The following is a 25,659-nucleotide window of genomic DNA, read 5'->3' as shown; positions in this document are numbered from 1 at the left end:
TCATAACCTTTACAAACCCTAATTTGACAACTTGGACCAGCACATCATGCCCATTCAGGTTGGCGGCTTTTCAATCTGCACAATCTCGAACTGCCTACTGTCATGCACAGATTCACAGCCTCGCAGCAAATAAACTTGAACAAAGCCGAATCAGAAAATGAATGCCCACTCCCCATAGTGCCCCAGAGTGGAGGTGTCATAATACCCATAAAACAAATGGTGTAAAAATGATTGGAACCATTTCCCTGTTTGACCGCTAGGTTTTATGGGTATTATCATAGCCGCAAGAACTAAACTCAGCAAAAAAAGAAACGTCCTCACTGTCAACTGCATTTATTTTCAGCAAACGTGTAAATATTTGTATGAACATAACAAGATTCAACAACTGAGACAAACTGAACAAGTTCCACAGACATGTGACTAACAGAAATTGAATAATGTGTCCCTGAACAAAGGGGGGGATCAAAATCAAAAGTAAGTCAGTATCTGGTGTGGCCACCAGCTGCATTAAGTACTGCAGTGTATCTCCTTATGGACTGCACCAGATTTGCCAGTTCCTGTTGTGAGATGTTACCCCACTTCCACCAAGGCACCTGCAAGTTCCCGGACATTTCTGGGGGGAATGGCCCTAGCCCTCACCCTCCGATCCAACAGGTCCCAGACGTGCTCAATGGGATTGAGATCTGGGCTCTTCGCTGGCCATGGCAGAACACTGACATTCCTGTCTTTCAGGAAATCATGCACAGAACGAGCAGTATGGCTGGTGGCATTGTTATGCTGGAGGGTCACGTCAGGATGAGCCTGCAGGAAGGGTACCACATGAGGGAGGAGGATGTCTTCCCTGTAACGCACAGCGTTGAGATTGCCTGCAATGACGAAAAGCTCAGTCCGACGATGCTGTGACACGCCACCCCAGACCATGACGGACCCTCCACCTCGATCCCGCTCCAGAGTACAGGCCTCGGTGTAGCGCTCATTCCCTCGACGATAAACGCAAATCCGACTATCACCCCTGGTGAGACAGAACCGCGACTCGTCTGCGAAGAGCACTTTTTGCCAGTCCTGTTTGGTCCAGCGACGGTGGGTTTGTGCCCATAGGCGACGTTGTTGCCGGTGATGTCTGGTGAGGACCTGCCTTACAACAGGCCTACAAACCCTCAGTCCAGCTTCTATCAGCCTATTGCGGACAGTCTGAGTACTGATGGAGTGATTGTGCATTCCTGGTGTAACTTGGGCAGTTGTTGTTGACATCCTGTACCTGTCCCACATGTTTGATGTTCGGATGTACCGATCCTGTGCAGGTGTTGTTACGTGTGGTCTGCCACTGCGAGGATGATCAGCTGTCCGTCCTGTCTCCCTGTAGTGCTGTCTTAGGCGTCTCACAGTACGGACATTGCAATTTATTGCCCTGGCCACATCTGCAGTCCTCATTCCTCCTTGCAGCATGCCTAAGGCACGTTCACGCAGATGAGCATGGACCCTGGGCAACTTTCTTTTGGTGTTTTTCAGAGTCAGTAGAAAGGCCTCTTTAGTGTCCTAAGTTTTCATAATTGTGACCTTAATTGCCTACTGTCTGTAAACTGTTAGTGTCTTAATTAACAACTGTTCCACAGGTGCATGTTCATTAATTGTTTATGGTTCATTGAACATGCATGGGAAACAGTGTTTAAACCCTTTACAATCAAGATCTGTGAAGTTATTTGGATTTTTACGAATTATCTTTGAAAGACAGGGTCCTGAAAAAGGGATGTTTCTTTTTTTGCTGAGTTTAGTTTGAAGGATAGGGGTTCTGCAAATGTTATCAAAGTGTGGGGGGAGGCAGCACCCCTACTTCCCCGTGGATATGGGTATTATGACTCATACTGTGGTATTCTATTTCTATTCAATGCAGATCCGGTATGCAATTCCCCAAAAATTAGTAGTGCCGGTACAGCGCTCCGGCCCAAGTCAAGCACCAAGCCAGAGTTAACTACTTAAAATATTTTTTATGTTGTAGTTTACAATATGAGACCTATCTTTGGTATCAATGCACTTCAGAGGGAAGGCTAGGCCAGAGGCATACTGTTTGTGTGGTTTGAGAAGCTCATGGAGCAAATACCATCTACTCCAAGGAACAGATTCTATTAGTGTTTACTTTGTATTCAATATTACATGAAATGTACCCATTAAGGTCATCAAATTCATTTCAAACTCCAAAGGTTTATTGTAAGTTTTGAGAGAAGGCATGAGAAACTGATAAATACCTCTGAAAGTATTGTGCAATAGGCTTTTAAAAAATGTACTGGCTTTTTGAGAAACATTGCAAAACAAAATGTACTGAGCATGCTCGATATAAAATGTAGGCAAGAAATTATGGGTAGAACAAAAATATCCATTAGCTACCATCTTCATTCAACTGATGAATGAATAAATGCATGATCTCAGTCAATATACATAAAAATAAAAACTGGGCAAGGTACTACCTCAAGCGGTGTGGTGTTTCTCTTCCATTTCCTGGAGGTTGACCCGTGTTGCTGTCCTGTTAGGAGATTCCAGGACAATCCATTCCATTTGTCATACAACAGTAACATTCCTAGACTCCACAAAGTTGATGTCCGCAGTAACAGTCAGTTTGGACAGCTCCAAAGTGGCACTTTCATCAGTTACCTTCTCTGGCATCATCTTTTGACGTCTGGGTTGAAGAGGGAAAGGGAAGCGATCCAGGGAGGCGTGTTCGACCTTACAGAGGCTGTCCTCACTGCTGTCACTGTTATAGTCGGGATTGGAGACACCAGCGCCGCACCAGCCAGGCCAGGGGTTCTCCCTGAGTGGCACCACGTCCTCAGTCTGAACTGCCTTCTCCAGTAGCATGCCTCTGTGGGGCCTCTCCTCCAACCCAAAGGCCTCCTCCGGACTGGGCTCCACCTTACGGAACGTGTGGCGGGCAAAGAGGCATATGCAGAACATCTCCACAATCACAGAGTAGTGGTAAATTACTGAGAGAGGAAGAGAATAAAATAGATAGGGTTACCACCAATACATGTCACATTGATAATTTCCCAATATGCATTTCTCTCCACTGTAACAATTTTGACATGGAGATGATATTGGGAGGGAGATGTATGGGGGATAAATTCCATCACGGTGCACTTACGCTGGGAACGCATGAGAACAGAGAAGGGAGGGGAGCAGGGCACCACCTCCAGGGCCCCCATGGTCTCCAGGATTCCATTCTGAAGGCCACACAGCACCAACACTACAATGATACAGACAAACTTGGCCCTCAGCCCATAGCCAGGCAGAGCCTTTTTGGTGGCCTTGTAAAACAGCAAGTGGCCATAGAAAGACAGGAAGGTAGACACGCTTATGATGGCATTCACGTACACATTGGGATTGACAGAATCCACCTGTGAAAAATGACATGGGTATGGTTTAACAAATAGCAGCATCTACTTGTATAATTAACTCATTGACTTATTAACCACGGACTCACCTGGTTAAATTAAGGACGCACAGAGAATGATTATAATGAAAATATGTCTTGCAGTATATGCTTGCCACTCACATGTCCATAGTCATACTGCTCATCTGTCCAGAGGACCAGAGTGACAAAGAATAGGATGGTTCTGACCACAGACAGTTGAAGCACAGCAGCCATCATCCACCCCAGGCTGGTCCTATGGAGGGGTAGTGGGGTGGGGCGATTACAGTGATATATTGTGTATTTATCATTAATACGATAATGGCAACTATATTGTGCATTTACCAATATTGCGATATGGGGCAGTTACAGCAATATATTGTGTATCTATTATTATCACGGTACGGCAATATCTTATGAATCTATCATTATCGCGATATAGATGTGCACACTGGGGATGAGGACATCCATTGGTAAAGTACCTGTTGATCGCTATCATAGGGAGGCAACAGCAGCAGCAACATGGGAATGGATCTGGAGAACCCTGCTCTCCAGCTAAGATCTCCAGCATGCGGGCCTTTCCCCCAAAGAAGTCTGTGATGAGCCCCATGAACTTTAGCAGAGTGATTGAGTGGTACCTTGAGAGAAACAGACAGACGGAGAGCTAGTTTGTTTTACTGGAGGTTTTTAGCACAGAATGACGTGAATAATGTTTCCGTCAACTTTAAGTTTGTACGCAAACATTGTGATGGTGAAAAAAATGGTTGTACTCGATACTTACAGAGAAGCTATGAAATTACAAAGTGAGGAGGAGCGAGGAACATACAGTGCAATGATGGAGGTTAATCCAAAGACCTGACCGAAAGAGAATGAGTGAAGTTGGACAAAATTTACAAATACTTATCCGATAAAAAAATAAAAATGTGTGGCAAAAAGGAGGTGTCCCTTTACCGGGTACATGCCCAGTATCCACAGGTAGAGGCACCGACGTCTGGAAGAGGGCACGTGACGCAGGAAGAAGCCCACCTCTTCTAGGAACAGGGCCAGAATGATCACAGCAAATCCGGCAGGAATGATAAACAACCAGAGCTCATCCTTGACCACTGAGGACAAACACATAATACATGGACTAGTGGTGGGACATACAGTGCCTTGCGAAAGTATTCGGCCCCCTTGAACTTTGCGACCTTTTGCCACATTTCAGGCTTCAAACATAAAAATATAAAACTGTATTTTTTTGTGAAGAATCAACAACAAGTGGGACACAATCATGAAGTGGAACGACATTTATTGGATATTTCAAACTTTTTTAACAAATCAAAAACTGAAAAATTGGGCGTGCAAAATTATTCAGCCCCCTTAAGTTAATACTTTGTAGCGCCACCTTTTGCTGCGATTACAGCTGTAAGTCGCTTGGGGTATGTCTCTATCAGTTTTGCACATCGAGAGACTGAATTTTTTTTCCATTCCTCCTTGCAAAACAGCTTGAGCTCAGTGAGGTTGGATGGAGAGCATTTGTGAACAGCAGTTTTCAGTTCTTTCCACAGATTCTCGATTGGATTCAGGTCTGGACTTTGACTTGGCCATTCTAACACCTGGATATGTTTATTTTTGAACCATTCCATTGTAGATTTTGCTTTATGTTTTGGATCATTGTCTTGTTGGAAGACAAATCTCCGTCCCAGTCTCAGGTCTTTTGCAGACTCCATCAGGTTTTCTTCCAGAATGGTCCTGTATTTGGCTCCATCCATCTTCCCATCAATTTTAACCATCTTCCCTGTCCCTGCTGAAGAAAAGCAGGCCCAAACCATCATGCTGCCACCACCATGTTTGACAGTGGGGATGGTGTGTTCAGCTGTGTTGCTTTTACGCCAAACATAACGTTTTGCATTGTTGCCAAAAAGTTCAATTTTGGTTTCATCTGACCAGAGCACATTCTTCCACATGTTTGGTGTGTCTCCCAGGTGGCTTGTGGCAAACTTTAAACAACACTTTTTATGGATATCTTTAAGAAATGGCTTTCTTCTTGCCATTCTTCCATAAAGGCCAGATTTGTGCAATATACGACTGATTGTTGTCCTATGGACAGAGTCTCCCACCTCAGCTGTAGATCTCTGCAGTTCATCCAGAGTGATCATGGGCCTCTTGGCTGCATCTCTGATCAGTCTTCTCCTTGTATGAGCTGAAAGTTTAGAGGGACGGCCAGGTCTTGGTAGATTTGCAGTGGTCTGATACTCCTTCCATTTCAATAGTATCGCTTGCACAGTGCTCCTTGGGATGTTTAAAGCTTGGGAAATCTTTTTGTATCCAAATCCGGCTTTAAACTTCTTCACAACAGTATCTCGGACCTGCCTGGTGTGTTCCTTGTTCTTCATGATGCTCTCTGCGCTTTTAACGGACCTCTGAGACTATCACAGTGCAGGTGCATTTATACGGAGACTTGATTACACACTGGTGGATTGTATTTATCATCATTAGTCATTTAGGTCAACATTGGATCATTCAGAGATCCTCACTGAACTTCTGGAGAGAGTTTGCTGCACTGAAAGTAAAGGGGCTGAATAATTTTGCACGCCCAATTTTTCAGTTTTTGATTTGTTAAAAAAGTTTGAAATATCCAATAAATGTCGTTCCACTTCATGATTGTGTCCCACTTGTTGTTGATTCTTCACAAAAAATACAGTTTTATATCTTTATGTTTGAAGCCTGAAATGTGGCAAAAGGTCGCAAAGTTCAAGGGGGCCGAATACTTTCGCAAGGCACTGTATACAACACAGACTAGAAGGGCTGGTGTAGCAGAGGATGACTAAGTTATCACTCAGAATCTAAGAAGGCAAACACTCATATTGCACATAGACAAAGCATTAAAAAAAGCATTGCGCAGTTTTGTGCATTTTTTTTCACTTTCTGGTGCCTTCAAGCACAGACCTATCACACAGAACCTAATGTGTGTCAGATCCAATGAACAAAAATAAATAAAGTAATCTCTGGCCAGTCAATAACATAACCCATATAGTTTGTGTGAATGCATAAATGCTGGTCTTACCCCTGAACAACTCCCATGACAGTGGGATCTCTGCTCCTAACCAGCTGCAGTTGTCTCCTCTCATCTTCTCAGGGAGTACAGTTCCTACTACCAACAAACATCACAAACGCCAGACTCATGAATAGAACAGAATCTAGAGTAGGCTTTCTATAAAACCAGATATCCGTCACATTTTAGTCGGGACAATTAAATTTGAACTGACTGACCTCCTATAGAAAGACTGATTGTTTTTCTGTTCTCCAAAGACAGACACTTGGTGAGTGTCTTGTCAGTTCCGTGTTGAGGTGGCATCATTGTCTGAACAATTCCTTTCCGATAGCAGTGAGTAATGATTGCCTAAACACAGGTAAACCGACAGGTAGGGAGCCAAGTCCACTCTGGAATGTGTCAACTTGTGTTGTTTCTGAACCGACCATGAGGGGGATCCAAACAAGCTATGTGGTGAAAATATTGTCTGAGACAAGAAATTATAGTAAATAGTCTTTGTGCGGGACACTTAACTGTTATAATAAGCATAGTACTCTTTTAAATACTTAAGATTAAAGCTGCAATATGTAACTTTTTGGGTAACCCGACCAAATTCACAAAGAAATGTGAGTTATAGATCTGTCTTCATTGAAAGAAAGTCTAAGAAGATCTGTTTTATTTCTATGCGTCTGTCTTTCGTATTTGAAACTTTTACTTTCGGTTTTGTACACCGGCTTCAAACAGTTGAAAAGAAAATATTTTTGGTTATGGAAAAGATATTTCACAGCGGGTTTAGATGGTACAATGATTCTCTACGCTATACGTGCTTGTTTTGTCTCAACCTGAAATGAAGTGAACTCTTCAAATTTTAGCAACCAGGAAATGACGGAGCTATTTCTGCAGTGCAGCTTCATCTTCTTGATGTACTAACCATAATATTCATGTGGCATTTTAAATGATTCAATTAGCAGCAAAAGACTGTACAATACTTTGCAATCTGCCTGAGCCTTGATGAATAAATACTGCAACTAGGACGTGTGTTTTACCATCCATCATCAAATAAACCCTTCATGTATTCATGTGTAAGTAGGGCAACAGAACTAGAAAAAAATAGCCTTTTATTAGAAAAACAGATACAGTAGAAAAAAGTACCTCCATTGAGAACATAATGTATTATATAAACATCATAATGAAGAAAAAAAAAGAAATCATAGTGCTACTGATATACACAGATACATCAATATTCCTATAGCATTGTGTGTGATCAAACTACAAAGCCCTGAAAGAACAGTAGCCTTTACAGAAACCACTGATGAATCTTCAGCCTACTGCTGGTTCTCAATCTCAATAGTTTGATACATCATGGCATTGAACTAGTGAGTGACTGGTTATTAAGTGTTTACCAAACAAACAAATACAGCAAGACCCCGGTAAACAAAGCAGCATTCTTCCAATCATGATGGAGTGGGACAATCATCCTGGCCCCACACTAAGCTACTCTGTGTCCATTAAGTCTTCACCCACACCAGCCCATACCAGGTAAGATGGCCCACCCGTGAGCTAAGGGTTCTTTTTGAACCAGGCTATTGTCTTCTGTTCAGTCCAGACCTTCCGTCAAATGAGATCACTGAATGAGGCGGTAGAATACCCTGCAGGCGAAGACCAGCCAGTGGCTGGCCCAGCTCAACTCTGACCACTTCTGAATGCTGTGGTTGGCCACATAACCCTGAGGAGGAAGAGGATGACAATGGTGACTAAATTTGTAGAAGTAATACATTCATGCAGTTCGTGTAGACCACTGTTAATTATTATGTTCTCCATTAACTTGGCCCCAGGCAGTAGTAGCAGTTCTTTGGTGTGTCTTACCTCCTCTGCAGCCAAGTTTTCTATGTCAGTGTCAAACAGGGAGTCCAGGTATGTCCGATGGAAGATGGCCATGGCACTGAAGGTCATGTTAATCCCATACACCCATAGCTCCTACAAGAGAAGCAGACCATTCACTACACCAGGGCGGTGTTCTGAATCCCCAACTTTCTCCATGCTATGTGCACTAGCTAGCTCACTCCCCCCACTTGGACCAATTTAATATAAGTGATACGATGGCGCCGAAGAACACGGCTGACGTTTTACATTCTCCAAACCAATTGTGCAGTTTTGTTATTTTTTTGTGTTTTCTGTAACTTATTTTTTAAACTTGTGTACATAATGTTGCTGCTACTGTCTCTTATGACCGAAAATAACTTCTGGACATCAGAAAAGCGATTAATCATCGCAGACTGGAAGAAACTTTTTTCTTAAACGAGTCTGACGAGAAGGATATCCTGCTTTCACTGGAGCAGGACCAGATCCACGCCTTCGGCGTGAAGAAAAGATGCCGGAAAAGGGGAGGCAGATCGGGGATCCTTCTGAGAATCCGGACGCAAGCGAGTAAACTCTCAATGCCTTCCATTCTCCTTGCTAACGTGCAATCGTTAGAAACTAAAATTGATGACCTATTAAGATTATCCTGACAACGGGACATTAAACTGTAACATCTTATGTTTCACCGAGACGTTGCTGAACAAAGAAACTGATAATATAGAGCTGGCAGAACAGAGACTCTACCTCTGGTAAGACGAGGGGTAGGGGTGTGTGTCTTTATGTCAATAACAGCTGGTGCGCGATGTCTAATATGAAAGAAGTCAAGGTATTGCTCGACTGAGGTAGAGTACCTTACGATAAGCTGTCGACAACACAATCTACCAAGAGAGTTCTCACCTGTATTACTTGTAGCCTTCTATTTACCACCACAAAGCAAAGCTGGCACTAAGACCACTCTCAACCAACTCTAAGGCCATAAGCAAAGAAGAAAATTCTTACCAGAAGTGGTGCTGCTAGTGGTCGGGAGTTTAATGCAGGCAAACTTAAATCCGTTTTACCAGCATGCCACGTGAAACCAGGGGGGGAGGGGGAACATACAAAAAAACAATCCTAGACCAACTTTACTCCACACACAGATGCATACAAAGCTGTCCCCCACCCTCCATTTGGCAAATCTGACCACAATTCTATTCTCCTGATTCCAGCTTACAAGCAAAAACTAAAGCAGGAAGTACCAGTGACTCACTCAATACGGAAGTGGTCAGGTGACACTACAGGACTGTTTTGCTAGCACAGACTGGAATATGTTCCGGGATTCATCCAATGGCATTGAGGAATACACCACCTCAGTCATCGGCTTCATCAATAAGTGCATTGATGACGTCATCCCCACAGTAACTGTATGTACACATCCCAACCAGAAGCCATGGATTAGAGGCAACATCCGCATCGAGCTAAAGGCTAGAGCTGCCGCTTTCAAGGAGCGGGAGAATAATCCCTCAGACGAACCATCAAACAAGCAAAGCATCAATACAGAATTAAGATTGAATCCTACTACACCGGCTCTGACGCTCGTCGGACGTGGAAGTGCTTGAAAACTATTACGGACTACAACGGGAAACCCAGACGCGAGCTGCCCAGTGACGCGAGCCTACCAGACAAGCTAAATGTATTTTATGCTCGCTTCGAGGTAAGCAACACTGAAGCATGCACAAGAGCACCTGCTGTTCTGGATGACTGTATGATCACGCTCTCAGTAGCCAATGTGAACAAAACCTTTAAACAGCTCAATATTCACAAAGCCGCTGGGCCAAACGGATTACCAGGATGTGTACTCAAAGCATGCGCGGACCAACTGTCAAGTGTCTTCACTGACATTTTCAACCTCTCCCTGACCGAGTCTGTAATACCTACATGTTTCAAGCAGACCACCATAGTCCCTGTGCCCAAGGAAGCGAAGGTAACCTGCCTAAATTATTACCGCCCCGTGGCACTCACGTCGGTAGCCATGAAGTGCTTTGAAAAGATGGTCATGGCTCACATCAACAGCATCCTTTCGGAAACCCTAGACCCACTCCAATTCGCATACCGCCCCAACAGATCCACAGATGACGCAATCTCAATCGCACTCCACACCGACCTTTCTCACCTGGACAAAAGGAACACCCATGTGAGAATGCTGTTCATCGACTACAGCTCAGCGTTCAACACCATAGTGCCCACAAAGCTCATCAGTAAACTAAGGACTCTAAGACTAAACACCTCCCTCTGCAACTGGATCCTGGACTTCCTGATGGGCCAACCCCAGGTGGTAAGAGTAGGCAACAACATGTCTGCCATGCTGATCCTTAACACTGGAGCCCCTCAGGGTTGTGTACTTAGTCCCCTCCTGTATTCCCTGTTCACCCACGACTGCGTGGCCAAACACGACTCCAAAGTCCTGGATGCGACAAACACGACTTTGTTGGTGTCCACATCACCAACAAACTATCATGATCCAAACATACCAAAACAGTCGTGAAGAGGGTACGACAAAATCTTTTACCTATACATAGTCACTTTGCCCCCACCTACATGTACAGATTACCTCAACTAGCCTGTACCCCTGCACACTGAATCCGTACCGGTGCCCCCTTATTATAGCCTCGTTATTGTTATTCCTATTGTATAACTTTTTATTATAGCCTTCTTGTACTGCACTGTTGGTTAAGGGCTTGTAAGTAAGCAAGCATTGTATATAGCGCATGTGGCAAATAAAGTTTGATTTGAATATGCAATTAACAATAGGGTCTCTTATGGAATGCACGGTCAAAATATGAAATGTAAACATGGGTGTTAAACAGTCCTGGATATGACAAGCATGTACCTTCTGGTGCTGATGGCAGCAATTGGTGGGACACTGTTTGGACAGGATACAGGCGCTAAAAATGGCTGCCAGCCTCTCCCTCAGAACTGACAGAAGATGGAAAGACAACTAAGGTGATGCCAATGCAAAACCAGTGAGCAGGTGAATGTGAAAAGCAGATAGAAGTAACTTTACCATGTTCCACATAAGTGATAAAGCCCAGAGACAGCAGCACGGCCCCAAGATGGAAACTCAGGCCCTAGAAGAAACTAAATGTCAGACTGGCTTCACAACAGAGGAAGCAACTCAACCAACACTTCACTTTGGCCTCAGCCAGAGGGATTAGGCAGGGACATTTTCAAAATCATACTAAAAACATAGAGCAGTATTCAAGTGCGATGGTGACATTTGAGTCATCACATAAGATGAATTCACTGAGTTGGTTGACTCATACTCACGTGTAGCAAGGCACTGGCTGTGTAAGTCACAATGATGTAAGGAAATGTGCCAAGTTTCAACGCATTTTTTAAAACATCTGCATAACAAAAATAACAAATAACAAAATGGGGGAAAGACACAGTAAACAGTTGACATTTTAATATCGCAAAAACATTCTAACCTGGTTTGGTTAAACAGGGCCTATAGTTTTAACATTTCTATCTAATCTAGAGGTCGGCCAATTAAATCGGCATGGTCGATTAATTAGGGACGATTTCAAGTTTTCATAACAATCGGTAATGGGCATTTTTGGACGCCGATTATGGCCGATTACATTGCACTCCACGAGGAGATTGCATGGCAGGCTGACTACTGACTACCAAACCATGATGCTGCCACCACTTGTTGTTGATTCTTCACAAAAAAATACAGTTTTATATCTTTATGTTTGAAGCCTGAAATGTGGCAAAAGGTCGCAAAGTTCAAGGGGGCCGAATACTTTCGCAAGGCACTGTAGTTAACTAGTGATTAAGTTAAGTTTAATGCTAGCTAGCAACTTACCTTGGCTCCTTGCTGCACTCACGTAACAGGTAGTCAGCCTGCCATGCAATCTCCTCGTGGAGTGCAATGTAATCGGCCATAATCGGCGTCCAAAAATGCCCATTACCGATTGTTATGAAAACTTGAAATCGTCCCTAATTAATCGACCATGCCGATTTAATTGGCCGACCTCTAGATTAGATAGAAATGTTAAAACTATAGGCCCTGTTTAACCAAACCAGGTTAGAATGTTTTTGCGATATTAAAATGTCAACTGTTTACTCATACCTTAAGGGAACATTTCGGCATTTCGTGTATGATCAGTGAGAAAGTCCATATTGCAAATGTACGGTCCCTTACCAGACGTCCGAAATCGTTTGTAAAATTCGCGGTCGGCGTCGGGCCGTGCGGTAGGGCCGGACCTACCGGGAAGTCATCGAATGAACTTTGTCGGACGTTCGGTTTCCGTTTAAAAAAAAAAAAAAAGTTTTGGACCGTTTTTCCGCCGTCCCGGAAATTCCCACCAGATGGCATACGGAATCATATGGCAATTTGGCAAAACATCACGAATCACGACGGGGCCTTATCTCAAAAACTGAAAATATTTCGAAGCCGAAACTTGGTGAGCGTAGGTTTGGCGTAACGGGCAGTTGGCCCCGAACGGGATGGCGTCTAGGCCTCGACGGTTTTTGAGTTACGGCCATTTTTCTGGGATTAAAGGCTTAAAATGGAAGTAGAGAAATTATTTTTCCACTTCAGGTCAAAGCCAAGGAGCCTCCGGTGTCAATAAAAAAAGAACCAGCCATTTATCTATCGTCATTTAAGAGAAACGGAACAATGACAAATTGGTGATGGTCACAAATAGGCGTTTTTTTTTTTCAACGGTTACAGATCCAGTTGCAGGGTGTTCATACGAATCTTTTTAAAGTGTGCTGCGGAGCTCTGCGACATTTCTGTGATTTTCTATGATTTTCTGAAATAACACAATAACTCAGTTCTTAACGTAAAGACTTAAAACTCAGGATTATGTAAAGGCATACCCCAATCAGGATATGAGTTTATTTATAGCTTCCTGTGCCAACCAGAAGTGCCTCAAATGGTGTCATAGTGGCTGTTTCCAAGGGTTAAAAAGGTCAGATCTTTTCAAAACTTCATATGTGTGATTAGGCAACCCCCATAAACTGTAAGTCAGTCATTTCTCCCAACAGATGTCAAAGAAAAGCTCTCACACACACACACACACAGCAAGGATGGAGTGACAAAGTGCGGTGCTTAAAGACACAGAGAGCAGGCAATGCAATGCATTACCATAATCCCTAGGCCGTGCCGAGTTCAATGAGATATCCCGCTTGACAGTAGCTCGCTCGGTCTAGGCGCAGCGACCATTAGAATAGTAGGCCCAAAATGAAGCCTGCCCCACAATGTCATTTGCTTTTGAGTGACAGTGAGAGAACCGTTAGGGTGAGAAGAAAAATTCCACCACATGAATGTTCCTAAGGTCCTCCCGATCTGAACAAGCCTAACCTTGACCGTGTGGCATTAACCATTCACAGTAAAACAGGGTTTTTTGATCTCACAGATTACAGTGACATCTCTCCCCATAGGAATACATAGCCTGCACCACAAAATTCAACCTGAAGCCTATATGGGTTATGAATGCCGTATGAACCTGTCTTCGGTACCAGTCCATCAGGCCACTATGAGGTCTACCTGTGTCGAATCTAAGCTTCCTGGACCAACCGGAAGTGGTTAAAATGCCCCTAAAAGTGTATGTCCATACCCTGCCTGCAGTTTGACAGACAAAGTGCATTCAGGCCTGTGTAAATCAGTCAATTCTTAACGTAAAGACTTAAAACTCAGGATTCTGTAAAAGCATACCCCAATGAGGATATGTGGTGACTTATAGCTTCCTGTGCCAACCGGAAGTGCCATAATTGGTGTCTCAGGGGCTGTTTCGAAGGGTTAAAAAAGTCTGCTCTTTCCAAAACTTCATATGTGTGATTAGGCAACCCCCATGAACTGTAAATCAGTCATTTTTCCCAAAAAAATTCAAAGGAAAAAAAAATCACACTAAAACACAACTTGGAAGGAGGGACGTATTGGGGTGCGTAGAGACAGACAGTGGCTGCAATAGTTAGCTTTGTTGGAGCTAAAAAAGAACGGTCGGACCTAGAGTTCCGAAACTTTAGAAACCTGTTCTAGACCTCCGGTCGATGGTGCGTGGTGAGTTACGTGGCTCTAGACGGTTCTCGGACCGAGAAACAGCCTCGTACATTTGCAATAACTTCAATTCAGTTTTGCATCACGAAAATGACGATATTTAGAAATGTCCCAGAGTCGCAAGACTAGGTGCATTGCGAACGTCTCGGCCCATATAGACAGACCCCAACGTTTCTGTCCGATAGCTCATTCAAGGACCCCGTAGCAAGTCATGGAAAATAGTGGATTTTCAGCACCAATTAGGGTTTTTCTCGGACACCAAATGACCTATCGAGCCGAAACTTGGGATTCGGGGTCGCCTCAGCTAGGCCAACACATAACATAAGAAATGGACCCGCAGCTAGAACGTAACTACGTGTTTTATGTTTTTTTTATGGTTTGAACCAAAGGTGTTGTGAATTTTGGGCCAGCTCTGAAGCATGTAATAGTTGGCTACTAAACGAGTTGGAAAAAGTGGGTTTGGTGTCAGTTTGTATCAGTTTGGTGGTCAGAATGATATCTAATTGACTGATGGACTCTTGTCCACTTGACTCTTGTACATTTGCAATATGATTCTATAGTGAAAAAACATCACCAAAAGCGACATTCTGAAATCAACCCAAACGAGCGATTGAGATGACCCAGAATCACTGCAAAGCCATCCCGAGTTCATCGGGCCAGTCAATTTCACATTCCTGCAGGATTTTTATAGCATGACAAATTCGTGATGGTACCTGCCCATTAAAACATATTGCAAATGCACAGTGACTTTGAAAAAGTAAGGAAACATAAACAAAAAAACATCCAAACATTTTTGAGCATGACAAATTCGTGATGGTACCTGCCCATTGAAACATATTGCAAATGCACAGTGACTTTGAAAAAGTAAGGAAACATAAACAAAAAAACATCCAAAAATTTTTGAGCATGACAAATTCGTGATGGTACCTGCCCATTGAAACATATTGCAAATGCACAGTGACTTTGAAAAAGTAAGGAAACATAAACAAAAAAACATCCAAAAATTTTTCGGGTAACCAGTTGCATATTTTAGATCACAAGCTTGAATTTTGAGCATGACAAATTCGTGATGGTACCTGCCCATTAAAACATATTGCAAATGCACAGTGACTTTGAAAAAGTAAGGAAAAAAAAACATCCAAAAAATTTTGAACATGACAAATTCGTGATGGTACCTGCCCATTGAAACATATTGCAAATGCACAGTGACTTTGAAAAAGTAAGGAAACATAAACAAAAAAACATCCCAAAAATTTTTGGGTAACCAGTTGCATATTTTAGATCACAAGCTTGAATTTTGAGCATGACAAATTCGTGATGGTACCTGCCCATTAAAACATATTGCAAATGCACAGTGACTTTGAAAAAGTAAGGAAACATAAACAAAAAAACATCCAAAAAATTTTGAGCATGACAAATTCGTGATGGTACCTGCCCATTGAAACATATTGCAAATGCACAGTGACTTTGAAAAAGTAAGGAAACATAAACAAAAAAACATCCAAAAATTTTTCGGGTAACCAGTTGCATATTTTAGATCACAAGCTTGAATTTTGAGCATGACAAATTCGTGATGGTACCTGCCCATTAAAACATATTGCAAATGCACAGTGACTTTGAAAAAGTAAGGAAACAAAAAAAAATACATCTAAAAAATTTTGAGCATGACAAATTCGTGATGGTACCTGCCCATTGAAACATATTGCAAATGCACAGTGACTTTGAAAAAGTAAGGAAACATAAACAAAAAAACATCAAACATTTTTTTGGGTAACCAGTTGCATATTTTAGATCACAAGATGACAAAGGTATAGTTTGAGCAAAGTAAAGCTTGAATTTTGAGCATGACAAATTCGTGATGGTACCTGCCCATTAAAACATATTGCAAATGCACAGTGACTTTGAAAAAGTAAGGAAACATAAACAAAAAAACATCCCAAAAATTTTGAGCATGACAAATTCGTGATGGTACCTGCCCATTGAAACATATTGCAAATGCACAGTGACTTTGAAAAAGTAAGGAAACATAAACAAAAAAACATCCAAAAAATGTTCAGGTAACCAGTTGCATATTTTAGATAACAAGCTTGAATTTTGAGCATGACAAATTCGTGATGGTACCTGCCCATTAAAACATATTGCAAATGCACAGTGACTTTGAAAAAGTAAGGAAAAAAAAACATCCAAAAAATTTTGAGCATGACAAATTCGTGATGGTACCTGCCCATTGAAACATATTGAAAATGCACAGTGACTTTGAAAAAGTAAGGAAACATAAACAAAAAAACATCCAAAATTTTTTTGGGTAACCAGTTGCATATTTTAGATCACAAGCTTGAATTTTGAGCATGACAAATTCGTGATGGTACCTGCCCATTGAAACATATTGCAAATGCACAGTGACTTTGAAAAAGTAAGGAAACATAAACAAAAAAACATCCCAAAAATGTTTGGGTAACCAGTTGCATATTTTAGATCACAAGCTTGAATTTTGAGCATGACAAATTCGTGATGGTACCTGCCCATTGAAACATATTGCAAATGCACAGTGACTTTGAAAAAGTAAGGAAACATAAACAAAAAAACATCCCAAACATTTTTGGGTAAGCAGTTGCATATTTTAGATCACAAGCTTGAATTTTGAGCATGACAAATTCGTGATGGTACCTGCCCATTAAAACATATTGCAAATGCACAGTGACTTTGAAAAAGTAAGGAAACATAAACAAAAAAACATCAAAAAAAATTTTGGGTAACCAGTTGTATATTTTAGATCACAAGATGACAAAGGTATAGTTTGAGCAAAGTAAAGTTTGAATTTTGAGCATGACAAATTCGTGATGGTACCTGCCCATTAAAACATATTGCAAATGCACAGTGACTTTGAAAAAGTAAGGAAACATAAACAAAAAAACATCCCAAAATGTTTTTGGGGGGTTACCAGTTTCATATTTTAGATCACCAGGTGCACATTTCAGATCACCAGGTGCACGGAGGAAAATATTTACTTTTGACTTTGACTTTTGACTTCCTATGACATCATATTGCAAATGGAGAAAACATATGCCTTATGCACAAGTAAAACAAAAATAAATATGATAATACAAGTTGACAAAGGTATAGTTTGAGCAAAGTAAAGTTTGAATTTTGAGCATGACAAATTCGTGATGGTACCTGCCCATTGAAACATATTGCAAATGCACAGTGACTTAAGTAAGGAAAGTAAGGAAACATAAACAAAAAAAATCTAAAAAATTTTGTTGGACATTTTAGATCATTAGTTGCACGGAGGAAAATCGTTACTTTTGACTTTGACTTTTGACTTCCTATGACATCATATTGCAAATGGAGAAAACATATGCCTTATGCACAAGTTAAAAAAAAAAAAAAATATGATAATAAAGTATGACTAAAGTATGTTGATAAAGTTCTTATACATGTGTAATTGACACAAAAATCGAAAGAATTTTGAAAAAAGGTCCAGAAAGCACTTTTTTAAGGATGTGTGAAGTTTTTTACCAAATTTTGACATTTTTGACTTTTGACTTTTGACTTCCGATGAAATCATATTCCAAATGGAGAAAACATATGCCTTATGCACAAGTAAAAAAATATATATATATATGATAATAAAGTATGACTAAAGTATGTTGATAAAGTTCTTATACATGTGTCATTGACACAAAAATCGAAAGAATTTTGAAAAACGGTCCAGAAAGCACTTTTTTAAGGATGTGTGAAGTTTTTTACCAAATTTGGACATTTTTGACTTTTGACTTTTGACTTCCTATGAAATCATATTGCAAATGGACAAAACATATGCCTTATGTGCATGTACTTAAAAAATATATATATATATGATGACAAAAGTATACTCATACAGTTCTTACACATGTGTAATTGACAAAAAAATCGAAAGAATTTCGAAAAAAGGTCCAGAAAGCACTTTTTTAAGGGGTTTTAAGTTTTTTTTTTATTTTGTATTATTTTTTCAAATTTTGGCTTTTGGATGTTGACTTGGGTGCCATTTGCAATATGAAAAGCCCCGGTGGAACGCACACGCCCCCTATTGGAATTTTGAAGTGTTACAATTGGCAATTGCCATATGGCATTTGCAATATACTTTGCATGAATCAACGCCAAATTGGGTGGTATTGGCCATCGTGTATATGGTTTGTCCAATGCCAATATTCTGCCATTAATTTTTGTCCAAATCAGGGGGGTATTCCCTTACATCATTGTGACTTACACAGCCAGTGCCTTGCTACACGTGAGTATGAGTCAACCAACTCAGTGAATTCATCTTATGTGATGACTCAAATGTCACCATCGCACTTGAATACTGCTCTATGTTTTTAGTATGATTTTGAAAATGTCCCTGCCTAATCCCTCTGGCTGAGGCCAAAGTGAAGTGTTGGTTGAGTTGCTTCCTCTGTTGTGAAGCCAGTCTGACATTTAGTTTCTTCTAGGGCCTGAGTTTCCATCTTGGGGCCGTGCTGCTGTCTCTGGGCTTTATCACTTATGTGGAACATGGTAAAGTTACTTCTATCTGCTTTTCACATTCACCTGCTCACTGGTTTTGCATTGGCATCACCTTAGTTGTCTTTCCATCTTCTGTCAGTTCTGAGGGAGAGGCTGGCAGCCATTTTTAGCGCCTGTATCCTGTCCAAACAGTGTCCCACCAATTGCTGCCATCAGCACCAGAAGGTACATGCTTGTCATATCCAGGACTGTTTAACACCCATGTTTACATTTCATATTTTGACCGTGCATTCCATAAGAGACCCTATTGTTAATTGCATATTCAAATCAAACTTTATTTGCCACATGCGCTATATACAATGCTTGCTTACTTACAAGCCCTTAACCAACAGTGCAGTACAAGAAGGCTATAATAAAAAGTTATACAATAGGAATAACAATAACGAGGCTATAATAAGGGGGCACCGGTACGGATTCAGTGTGCAGGGGTACAGGCTAGTTGAGGTAATCTGTACATGTAGGTGGGGGCAAAGTGACTATGTATAGGTAAAAGGTTTTGTCGTACCCTCTTCACGACTGTTTTGGTATGTTTGGATCATGATAGTTTGTTGGTGATGTGGACACCAACAAAGTCGTGTTTGTCGCATCCAGGACTTTGGAGTCGTGTTTGGCCACGCAACGCTTGTCCTGCGTTGCAAATACTCAATAAGGTGCCTGTTAATTTATCATCGAATCACAGCCTACTTCGCCAAACGGGTGATGATTTACCAAGCGCATTAGTGAAAAATGCACTGTCGTTGCACCGATGTACCTAACCATAAACATCAATGCCTTTCTTAAAATCAATACACAAGTATATATTTTTAAACCTGCATATTTAGTTAAAATAAATTCATGTTAACAGGCAATATTAACTAGGGAAATTGTGTCACCTTTCTTGCGTTCTGTGCAAGCATAGTCAGGGTATATGCCGCCTGGCTCATTGCAATCTGTGTGAAAACCATTTCTTCCTAACAAAGACCGTAATTAAATTTGCCAGAATTTTACATGATTATTACATAACATTGAAGGTTGTGCAATGTAACAGCAATATTTAGACTTATGGATGCCACCCGTTCGATACAATATGGAACTGTTCCGTATTTCACTGTAAGAATAAACGTTTTGTTTTTGAAATTATAGTTTCCGGATTATACCATATTAATGACCTAAGGCTTGTATTTCTGTGTGTTTATTATATTATAATTAAGTCTATGATTTGATATTTTATAGAGCAGTCTGACTGAGCGGTGGTAGGCAGCAGCAGGCTCGTAAGCATTCATTCAAACAGCACTTTCCTGCATTTGCCAGCAGCTCTTCATAATGCTTGAAGCACAGTGCTGTTTATGATTTCAAGCCTATTGTCACGTTCTGACCATAGTTCTTTTGTGTTTTCTTTGTTTTAGTGTTGGTCAGGACGTGAGCTGAGTGGGCATTCTATGTTGTGTGTCTAGTTTTCCCGTTTCTATGTTTGGCCTGATACGGTTCTCAATCAGAGGCAGGTGTTAGTCATTGTCTCTGATTGGGAACCATATTTAGATAGCCTGTTTTGTGTTGGGTTTTGTGGGTGGTTGTCTTCTGTCTTTGTGTGTCTGCACCAGACAGAACTGTTTCAGTTTTTTCACATTTGTTGTTTTGTATTTTGTAGTGTTCACGTTTATCATCTTTATTAAACATGATGAACACTAACCACGATGCGATTTGGTCCTCTCCTTCGTCCACAGAAGAAAGCCGTTACACCTATCAACTCCCGAGTTTAGGCTGGAAATATTATAGTGCCTATAAGAACATTCAATAGTCAAAGGTACATGAAATACAAATGGTATAGAGAGAAATAGTTATTATAGGAATACAACCTAAAACTTCTTTACTTAATATTGAAGACATGTTAAAAGGAACCACCAGCTTTCATATGTTCTCATGTTCTGAGCAAGGAACTTAAGCGTTAGCTTTTTTACATGGCATATTGCACTTTTACTTTCTTCTCCAACACCGTTTTTGCATTATTTAAACCAAATTGATAATGTTTCATTATTTATTTGAGACCAAATTGATCTTTATTTATGTATTATATTAAGTTAAATTAAAAGTGTTCATTCGGTATTGTTGTAATTGTCATTATCACACACATACATACATAAATAAAAATCGTCCGATTCATTATATTGTTTTTGGGGGTCCTCCAATGACATGTATCGGCGTTGAAAAGTAAATCGGTCGACCTCTAATCTGTTTATAATAAATTGAGTTGTAATGATGCTTACATATGTTGAGCCAGCGAGACATGGGATGTTCCAGGAGGTCACCACTAGCACCATGGACCTGGGCAACTCCACATTGAGAGGCTTAACCACTTTCAGATCCCTAAAGACACATTTTGTGCATGAGTCTATGCACATGCAAACACACATTATTTTCACATTACTTAAACTACCTAAACTAATATTACAAAAGGCACATACACATTGCGTTACTATCCAATCACAATATTGCAATTATAAACATACACTTATTTAAAAGGGCAAATTGATAATATACTGACTGAACCATAGATTTTATGTATTGAACTCAGCATTTAACATTGTCCTTGTCTTCAGTAAAACCTACTCCTGCTAGCACAGTTGTACTTTCTCTAAGGTGGCCAACAAAGTAGTTCCTGAAGTGGAAGGATATGGCATTCTCATAGGCGTGGAGCCACCTGCACACAGGGGAAAAACAGACAAGATAGCTCTAAGATACTGTATTGCCTTTTCTCATTTCAGCAATAATGCAATAGCATTATGCACTGACGCCATCTTGAAGTGTGATCTACTAGGCTAGGACTTAACTACTGCTACTACCAGTGTTTGTCTAAAGAACTTTCTTCGTCACGATAACCCTTATCTTGTTTTTGTGCCTCTTGGAAGCAGAGAAAGTCAAATCAAATGGAAATCACTAACAAAGTTGTTCTACATTCACATGTCGAAACAGCCCTGACAGAGATGGCATGACCAAGGAATTGCTCAGTGAAATGTGCACTCACGTGCTCAGTCCTCCGCCCCCGTGGATTGGAATGAAGTAGGGGAAGAGGTATGGGGCAATGCAGTTGGATATCACCAAGCACAGCTGGCATTTTACCCAGCTCACTGAAAACGTCTGGAGCCAGGCCAAAGTCTAGGGGACAGAAAGACCATGTAAAAAATGACAGATTTTAGCAGCCATTTTGAATTAAGCAAATAAAGTGAAAAGTGGTGTCAACTTTTTGCACAAGTGCAAACAATTAGTAAATATGGACTAATATGTTATAAGCCTATATGCGAAACGTAAACTCAGGTACTATCCAGGCATCTAGTTAGCTTTCTTTCAACAAGTTCACTGAGAACACATTTCTTCGCCTCTTCAGCTGTGGCTTACCAGCTTGTGCCTCTCAATGGCCTCTTTGTAGCTTGAGTAGCTGACCCAGGGCACAAAGATGACAGTGCCCACAAAGAGAATGTAGCCTGTGAACTCCAGAGAATTGGGAACAGCAGGCACGGTGCCTCTGTCCAGGTCAAAGGCCAGAGAAATGCCCTTCATGGCCAACACCATCTGAGAACCTGGGGAATTGCGGATGACAGGCAAAGCATGCACAGTGGTTCCATCAGTAAGGCCTCGAATTCAATACTACAGGAGGATGTCTGTGGCTGAAACTATAAAATCATACTTGTCTCACACTGCCTTGCCATCCAATCGTTCAATATTGTTCAATGTATTAAATGATGTTATCATATGTAATGCTTCATAGAAATTCAGGAAAATAAAGTTCAGATTTTGTGACAAATATGGTCTTTGCAGGACATTTACCTCTAATTTTATGCCAGGTCACTGTGTCAATCATATGCAGCTCCCTGTAAGAAACCAAAATGAGAAAACAGTTAAGTGGAGGATGGTGCCAGTACCAATGCCTATCATAGAGAATTAACTATAGATGGAGTTAATGATCCATTACCCCATGAGTAGATAGATGAGGATAGTGGCGGAGAGGAAGATTCTTCGGCTGCTGAAGTAGCGGTTGAGGAACAAGGCAGAGTAGCAGAGCAGACTGAGCAGTAACTCCCACACCATGGACTGCTCAAAGAACAGGTAGAGGGCATATAGACCCGCTGCCACTGAGCCCAGGTCTTTCACAGAGGACAAGAGACCTACTGGAGGACAGGCAATACTAAATACAGGTATACCAGGCTGGCACCAAAGGTTTTTGTAGGAATTGGGCTGCTTATAGGTCTCGGTATGGGACTTATTTATCTGTCATCACTACATGTGTCCCATACACAGCAGATGGCTTCATGGCAAAGTAGAAATTACATGACTCAGTCTTTGGTTGTGTTACCCCTGCTCAGATGTTGCATGCGTCAACCAATGGTCGCGGGCCACTTCATTTACTGTGCTGTTGGGCACCAGACTGCTATAACATAGGTATTTTATTTATCAGCTAAACACATCCTATCCAGGCGTTGTAAAATCTGGCATGCGTCAGCAATGCCTGGGCAGAGGAACTGTATCCCCAAAGTTGGGCACATCATCTGTGTTATCCCCCTATTTCAGCCACACGCGTTTCTGACGGGTGTATAAAATCGAGCACAATCTCCATATACATTGTCAGTAGAATGGCCTTACTGAAGAGCTCAGTGACTTTCAATGTGGCACCGTCATAGGATGCCACCTTTCCAACAAGTCAGCTCATCTCATTTCTGCCATGCTAGAGCTGCCCTAGTCAACTGTAAGTGCGGTTATTGTCAAGTGGAAACGTCTAGGAGCAACAATGGCTCAGCCGAGAAGTGGTAGGCCACAGCTCACAGAACAGGACTGCCAAATGCTGAAGTGCGTAAAAATCCTCTGTCCTTGGTTGCAGAGCTTACTACCGAGTTTCAAACTGTCTCTGGAAGCAAATGTTCCGACATATAGGGGAAAGCCTTCCCAGAAGAGTGGAGGCTGTTATAGCAGCAAGGGGGGGACCAACTCCATATTAATGCCCATAATTTTAGAATTAGATGTTCGACATGCAGCTGTCCACATACTTTTGGTCATGTAGTGTATCATGTTATTGGTCAAGGGAACTCACCCAGCCTACAGAGGAGTCGACAGAACAGGCAGAGGAGCAGAAGCTGCCAGACCTGTTGCACTCCCTGCTGGGACGTAGGCAGAACACAGCTCTCCGCTAGCTCTTGGAAGAACTCTATCCTGTTGAACTCCATGGTGTAGCCTCAACTATGCCTGGCTCTCACTGGAGAAACAATGTAGCAACAATGTAGCTGTAAGTGAGTGATCAATGTTAAAGTCATAATATGGCACAGCGGTTTAAGGCACTGCATCTCAGTGCTAGAGGCGTCACTACAGACACTCTGGTTCAAATCCAGACTGTATCACAACTGGCCGTGATTGGAGTCCCATAGGGCGGCGCACAATTGGTCCAGCGTCATCCGGGTTTGGCCGGTGTAGGTCATCGTTGTAAGATCATCATTGTAAGGGTTTGGCCGGTGTAGGTCATCATTAGGCAAGATACCTCATCCCCATATTATTACTTACCCTCTTGCACCACAGTATCTCTACTTGCACATCTATCACTCCAGTGTTAATGTTAAATTGTAATTATTTTCGCCTCTAGGGCCTATTTATTGCCTACCTCTCTACTCTTCTACATTTGCAGACACTGTACATACATTTTTTTTATTTTTGTGTTATTGACTGTACGTTTGTTTATGTGTAACTCGGTGTTGTTTTTGTCGCACTGCTTTGCTTTATCTTGGCCAGGTCGCAGTTGTAAATTAGAATTTGTTCTCAACTGGCCTACCTGGTTAAATAAAGTTGAAATACAGTGATCACTCTGATCACTCCCATGATCACTCTGGATGAACTGCAGAGATCTACAGCTGAGGTGGGAGACTCTGTCCATAGGACAACAATCAGTCGTATATTGCACAAATCTGGCCTTTATGGAAGAGTGGCAAGAAGAAAGCCATTTCTTATAAAATGTCCATAAAAAGTGTTGTTTAAAGTTTGCCACAAGCCACCTGGGAGACACACCAAACATGTGGAAGAAGGTGCTCTGGTCAGATGAAACCAAAATTGAACTTTTTGGCAACAGTGCAAAACGTTATGTTTGACGTAAAAGCAACACAGCTCATCACCCTGAACACACCCTATCCCCACTGTCAAACATGGTGGTGGCAGCATCATGGTTTGGGCCTGCTTTTCTTCAGCAGGGACAGGGAAGATGGTTAAAATTGATGGGAAGATGGATGGAGCCAAATTCAGGACCATTCTGGAAGAAAACCTGATGGAGTCTGCAAAAGACCTGAGACTGGGACGGAGATTTGTCTTCCAACAAGACAATGATCCAAAACATAAAGCAAAATCTACAATGGAATGGTTCAAAAATAAACATATCCAGGTGTTAGAATGGCCAAGTCAAAGTCCAGACCTGAATCCAATCGAGAATCTGTGGAAAGAACTGAAAACTGCTGTTCACAAATGCTCTCCATCCAACCTCACTGAGCTCGAGCTGTTTTGCAAGGAGGAATGGGAAAAAATTTCAGTCTCTAGATGTGCAAAACTGATAGAGAAATACCCCAAGCGACTTACAGCTGTAATCGCAGCAAAAGGTGGCGCTACAAAGTATTAACTTAAGGGGGCTGAATAATTTTGCACGCCCAATTTTTCCATTTTTGATTTGTTAAAAAAGTTTGAAATATCCAATAAATGTCGTTCCACTTCATGATTGTGTCCCACTTGTTGTTGATTCTTCACAAAAAAATACAGTTTTATATCTTTATGTTTGAAGCCTGAAATGTGGCAAAAGGTCGC

General features: G+C 41.5%; 1 protein-coding gene and 1 pseudogene across 2 annotated transcripts; both read right to left on the bottom strand.

Annotated features, from left to right (window-relative positions):
- Positions 1-1,744: 1,744 nt before the first annotated feature.
- LOC110532140 (organic solute transporter subunit alpha-like) lies at positions 1,745-6,787 on the bottom strand. Of its 2 annotated transcripts, none has more exons than XM_021615779.2 (8): positions 6,653-6,787; positions 6,447-6,530; positions 4,352-4,503; positions 4,182-4,255; positions 3,883-4,038; positions 3,545-3,656; positions 3,134-3,386; positions 1,745-2,975 (listed from the first exon to the last, which is right to left on the bottom strand). In XM_021615779.2, the coding sequence occupies exons 1-8, from the start codon at positions 6,738-6,740 to the stop codon at positions 2,554-2,556; spliced, it is 1,341 nt and encodes a 446-aa protein (XP_021471454.1). In that variant the 5' UTR covers positions 6,741-6,787; the 3' UTR covers positions 1,745-2,553. The 2 variants fall into 2 exon arrangements, with proteins under 2 accessions (XP_021471454.1, XP_021471453.1); XM_021615778.2 differs by having other exon boundaries at positions 6,447-6,533; positions 6,653-6,786.
- An 809-nt stretch (positions 6,788-7,596) lies between these two features.
- The window catches only part of LOC110533013, a 37,352-nt pseudogene continuing 19,289 nt past the window's right edge, over positions 7,597-25,659 (bottom strand).

The sequence above is a fragment of the Oncorhynchus mykiss genome, chromosome 9 (genome assembly GCF_013265735.2).
Source record: "Oncorhynchus mykiss isolate Arlee chromosome 9, USDA_OmykA_1.1, whole genome shotgun sequence".
In the NCBI taxonomy this organism is placed as follows: domain Eukaryota; kingdom Metazoa; phylum Chordata; class Actinopteri; order Salmoniformes; family Salmonidae; genus Oncorhynchus; species Oncorhynchus mykiss.
The sequence above is the reverse complement of the archived record's forward strand: the minus strand, read 5'-3'. Positions and strand labels throughout refer to the sequence as shown.